This window comes from Cyphomyrmex costatus, unplaced genomic scaffold (assembly GCF_001594065.2).
Source record: "Cyphomyrmex costatus isolate MS0001 unplaced genomic scaffold, Ccosl1.0 scaffold188, whole genome shotgun sequence".
NCBI classification, from domain to species: domain Eukaryota; kingdom Metazoa; phylum Arthropoda; class Insecta; order Hymenoptera; family Formicidae; genus Cyphomyrmex; species Cyphomyrmex costatus.
The window spans coordinates 75,616-80,699 of record NW_017275910.1 but is presented as its reverse complement, the minus strand read 5'-3'; the positions used below and the strand labels follow the sequence as shown (position 1 = coordinate 80,699).

Genomic DNA, 5,084 nt, shown 5'->3' with positions numbered 1-5,084 from the left:
CAAACGTTGAACTGCCTGCTTTTAGAACGTTTGCGTTTTGTTTTACCGTCCTCGGATTTTGTCTTTGATCTGCCCGATCGCTTGACTTGAGCCGTAAGGGCTGCTAAATCTGCGGCAAGTCGATCGATTTTACTTTCGAGATCGGACGGTTTAGAATTTTCCACTGACGCGGCGGCGCACTGCGCGGAGTCGCTCGTAGTTTCGGCTATTTTGTCGGCCATTTTTGCTAACTTGTCGATGTCGGTGCATTCGGAAGTCGCGAGGATACCTCAGGGGTTACAAACTCCCATTATTCTCGATGTACCACGGTTTGCAGCGCCCTCACTGAGTGACAGGGTTCACGGACGGAACTAAACTTTGCAGTGTGAGTCGTGTGAGTGGTGGTGTGAGTGATCCGCCATATTAAAAATGTATGAAGACGATCAGATGATTACCAGATTCCAAAGAAGAGGTTAAATTAACACCGTTAACTCATAAATCAATGTAAGTGACTAGATTCTTAAATTTTTAAGCTTCCACTGGCGCATCTTCGCATTTTAAACCTACAGTGAAGACATTGGTTCTCATTTTGTCTTCGATTTTTCGTATTTCTGTATTTATTTCGTATTTTTTAGGTTTTCATGCTGTTATTCATATTGGCCGAAATCAGCCGAAATCGCTTTTGATATTGTCGACGAATTACATATAAAGAAGAAAAAGAAGAAAAGTGAGAGCATTATAAATAAAATGGTAAGAGCGTGTGGTGTGCTCAACTGTACATCGACGGGTAATATGCCATCTCATATTTTCCCGATAAATACACAGATTCGTGAAAAATGGATAAAAAGTTTAATTTTGAAACCCTACAAAGAAAATGAAATTAATAAACTGCGAGTATGTTATAAACATTTTAAGGAAAGTGATTATATTGGTAGTTCTAAGCTTCGAAGATTAATTCGGACTGCTGTTCCCTTTATGACAACAGATACAACACAAATAAACAATATTACAAAAAGTCAGAAAAAGAAAGTATTGCAACATCATGAAACATTTACTGTTGACTTACAACGGAATGTCGCACAGATGCAAATGAACATAGAATTATCTGAACAAGAGAAACAGCAGGAGAATGTCACTCAGATGCAAATAGATATAGAAAACTTGTCTGAACAAGAAGAGAAACAGCAAGAAAATGTTGCTCAGATGCATATAGACATAAAAAACTTGTCTGAACAAGAAGAGAAACAGCAAGAGAATGTAGCTCAGATGCATATAGACATAGAAAACTTGTCTGAACAACAAGAGAAACAACATGAGAATGTTGCACAGGTGCAATTAAACATAGAAAGATTGTCTCGACAACAAGAGAAACAGCACGAGAATGCTGCACAGGTGCAATTAGACATAGAAAGATTGTCTCAACAACAAGAACAGCACGAGAATGTTGCCCAGGTGCAATTAAACTTAGAAAGATTGTCTCAACAACAAGAACAGCACGAGAATGTTGCCCAGGTGCAATTAAACTTAGAAAGATTGTCTCAACAACAAGAACAGCACGAGAATGTTGCCCAGGTGCAATTAAACTTAGAAAGATTGTCTCAACAACAAGAACAGCACGAGAATGTTGCCCAGGTGCAATTAAACTTAGAAAGATTGTCTCAACAACAAGAACAGCACGAGAATGTTGCCCAGGTGCAATTAAACTTAGAAAGATTGTCTCAACAACAAGAACAGCACGAGAATGTTGCCCAGGTGCAATTAAACTTAGAAAGATTGTCTCAACAACAAGAACAGCACGAGAATGTTGCCCAGGTGCAATTAAACTTAGAAAGATTGTCTCAACAACAAGAACAGCACGAGAATGTTGCACAGGTGCAATTAGACATAGAAAGATTGTCTCAACAACAAGAACAGCACGAGAATGTCACTCAGCTGCAACTAAACATAGAAAGATTGTCTCAACAAGAAAGTTTCATGCAGTTGCAAACAAGTATAGAAAAATTATCCCAAATACAAATACAACATTGTAATCAAATACAAGAACTAAAACAAAATATCCGACTTTTTAAAACGCACCAAAATTCACAAGCAAGAAGTTCTAATCTGGCAAAAATAACACGGAGGATGAATTTGTCTCCAACAGCACAAACATTTTATGACAATAATATAAAATTGAAAGCGCAAAAGAGACGTATGAAAAGGGCTATAAACAGAATGAAACTAAAAAACAAAATTGAGAAAATAGTATTAAATAGGGGAAAATATAAAGACCGAGTGGATAGAACTACAAAAATACGAGAAAACTTCATCAATATGATGATGAGAAATAATGACATCTCACCACAGGTAACATAATCTTTTTACCTTAAATTCCAATAATCGTTGTTTCACTTAAGCTTCAATTATGTTATTATTATATTTTAATATTATATTGTTTAGTATTTGCTCATTCAAGTTACTGTTACATGCATTTATATGTACATATATTTATATGAAGTTACCTTTACATAAGTCACATTATTATATACACAAATATATTGATATATTATATTATATATCAGTATAATATTTAAATGACGTGTTTATACATTTTGAAAATAAAGTTTATATTAAAATTTAAATAATAAAATTGATCGACTTATATGTGTGTTTGAATAATAAAATCATATTATTGAAATATAAATTTTTATTCTTTGTATTTGAAATATAGTATCAGGTAGTATGCATTACTGTTCGATTTATAATTTCTTTCTATTTTGCATAAAACGAGCGAAATTCAATTACTTATATTTATATTTAATGATTTATATACATTTATACAATTATTTTTATATAGGCAAGACGATATATAAAAAAGGATAAAATATTTTGCTTGAGCATTTATCGTAGATCCCGTCGTTGTTACAAATTCCTATCCGAATTCCTATTATGTCCTTCTTATACCACTTTGAATACACAATTAAATCGCATTCCTATTGTTACTGGGTGCAGCAACATTATTTTACAATATCTTACATTAAACGCTAAAAAGATGGATCCGAAAGATTTAAATATCATACTTGCTTGGGATGAGATGGCTATTAAACCCTCTCTTACATACGATGTTAAAAACGACAAAATCATTGGATATGAAGATTGGGGAATAACGCGAACAAGAAGATTTGCAGATCATGCCATTGTATTTTATATAAGATCTTTATCATCTGGTCAGAAAATGCCTATTGGTTATGGTTTCTGTAATAGTGCAACCTCATCTATCCAACTTTCAAAATGTGTAAAGGAATGGTTAATTTATCTGCAAACATGTGGTTTTAAACCAAAAGCTACCGTTTGCGACCAAGGAGGGCCTAACATTGCAGCAATTAACTTATTAATACAGGAAACACGTGCACAACATTTCAAACAGAACAGTAAGTGCGTTACACGCACACGCGCACGCATACACACACACACACACACACACACACATTCATAAACTTTATTAATTATAATACGTACTATTGTATTAATATTATTTATTAAATTTTTTTTTAGAAATTCCGATAGAAAATACATTTTATGTCGGAGGAGAATATATTGCACCTTTATACGATTATGTACATCTTCAAAAAGGTGTACGTAATAATTTGTTAAATATAATTTGTTAAATAAACATTTACTTTTGAATAAAGATGCAAGATTGTCAGAACGTGAAAGTCAATGTGCCTCTTGGGATCACATTATAACTGCTTACGAAATTGATTGAAAGTGTTTTCAACATTGACGTAAAATGAAAAAATTAACAGATAGTCATATTTTTCCTTCCTTGATTCCAAAAATGAAAGTAAAATTTGCAGTACAAGTTTTAAGCCATACCGTAGCGGATTTTATTGATATGATACTTTCTTTAAATACAGATGGTATTTAAATATAAAAATTATGTTATGTAAACAGAATATTATAGTTTGTTAAAATACAATATACGTTACTAAAGCGTTTTATTACAGGTATCATACAAACAAGTAATGCAACAATGGCTTTGTCTAAAAATTCTGCTGCAACAAGAGATGCATTATTCATTTTTGATGACTTATTTGATTCCTTCAATGGAAATAGTGAACAAGGACTCAGTAGTATTATCAAACAAAATAGCGGACATTTGAAGTTTTGGCAAGAAGCATTACATAAACTAAATAAGATGGAATTTGTCGAGAAAAACAGCTACAAGTCTTTGACGAGAAATAAACCGAAATGCTTAATTAATTAGGGACAAACAATAAAAGGTGTAATGTGTTTATGGAAAATGCTTCAGACATGCGGATTTACTTCACTCAATTTGAAATACTGTAATCAAGATCATGTAGAAAATTTTTTCAGTGGAATTAGAAGACACGGACATCAAAACAATAATCCTACTCCATACTTATTTAGTACAGCATTCAAAGCACTATTAACTTGTAATATAACGTCAAAACATTTTTTATCAGCAAATTGTAAGGAAGACGAAGAAAGCTTGGTAATTATGCACTATAGGGGAGCCAGCTCCGAAGACCTTGACCTTGACATATGTTGTCAAGGTCATGATTCTGAGCAACTTTGCCTTAACAACTAGGCGGCGGTCTCTTATAGTTTCTGAGATATTTAGACCTAAAAATCTAATTTCGTATAATACAATAATATGTCTTTCCGGTATATATCTAGAAAATCAAAAATGGGAAACACCTACTTTGTTTGTAAAGTACTGAATGTTGCGAAGTGTATGCGTGTATGATATTAAGTACTATTCTGCACCCCCTCTCCCTATGTAAATGTGTTAAATCTTCTACGCGAAGCAACTATCATCCCCCTCCCCCCTGTGCACGAGCACACGATTTCCATGGTAAATATCTAGAAAATAGGAAGCACCTACTTTATTTGTAAAGTAACTTCCCCCCCCCTGCACAGGGGCACACGACTTCTACGATTGTACTGTTGCTATGATAGTACTGTCGGGGCAGACCTCTGCGACGGTGTGGGTGCGGGGGGGTGGCCGAAGGCCGCCCCCTTGCACCCGCCCGTGTGTGTGTGTGTGTGTGTGTCAAATATCAAGTAATAGACTCATAATCGTTATATAACGAATGGAACAT

The 5,084-nt window shown here is 34.2% G+C and overlaps 1 protein-coding gene across 1 annotated transcript; it reads left to right on the top strand.

Annotated features, from left to right (window-relative positions):
- The first annotated feature begins 726 nt into the window (after positions 1-726).
- LOC108772375 (putative mediator of RNA polymerase II transcription subunit 26) lies at positions 727-2,334 on the top strand. The gene has a single exon (XM_018537895.1). The coding sequence runs from the start codon at positions 727-729 to the stop codon at positions 2,332-2,334; it is 1,608 nt and encodes a 535-aa protein (XP_018393397.1).
- Positions 2,335-5,084: the final 2,750 nt, after the last annotated feature.

Excerpts from the sequence above, each read along its gene's own strand:
- LOC108772375 (XM_018537895.1), top strand. The coding sequence starts at position 727 with ATGGTAAGAGCGTGTGGTGTGCTCAACTGTACATCGACGGGTAATATG.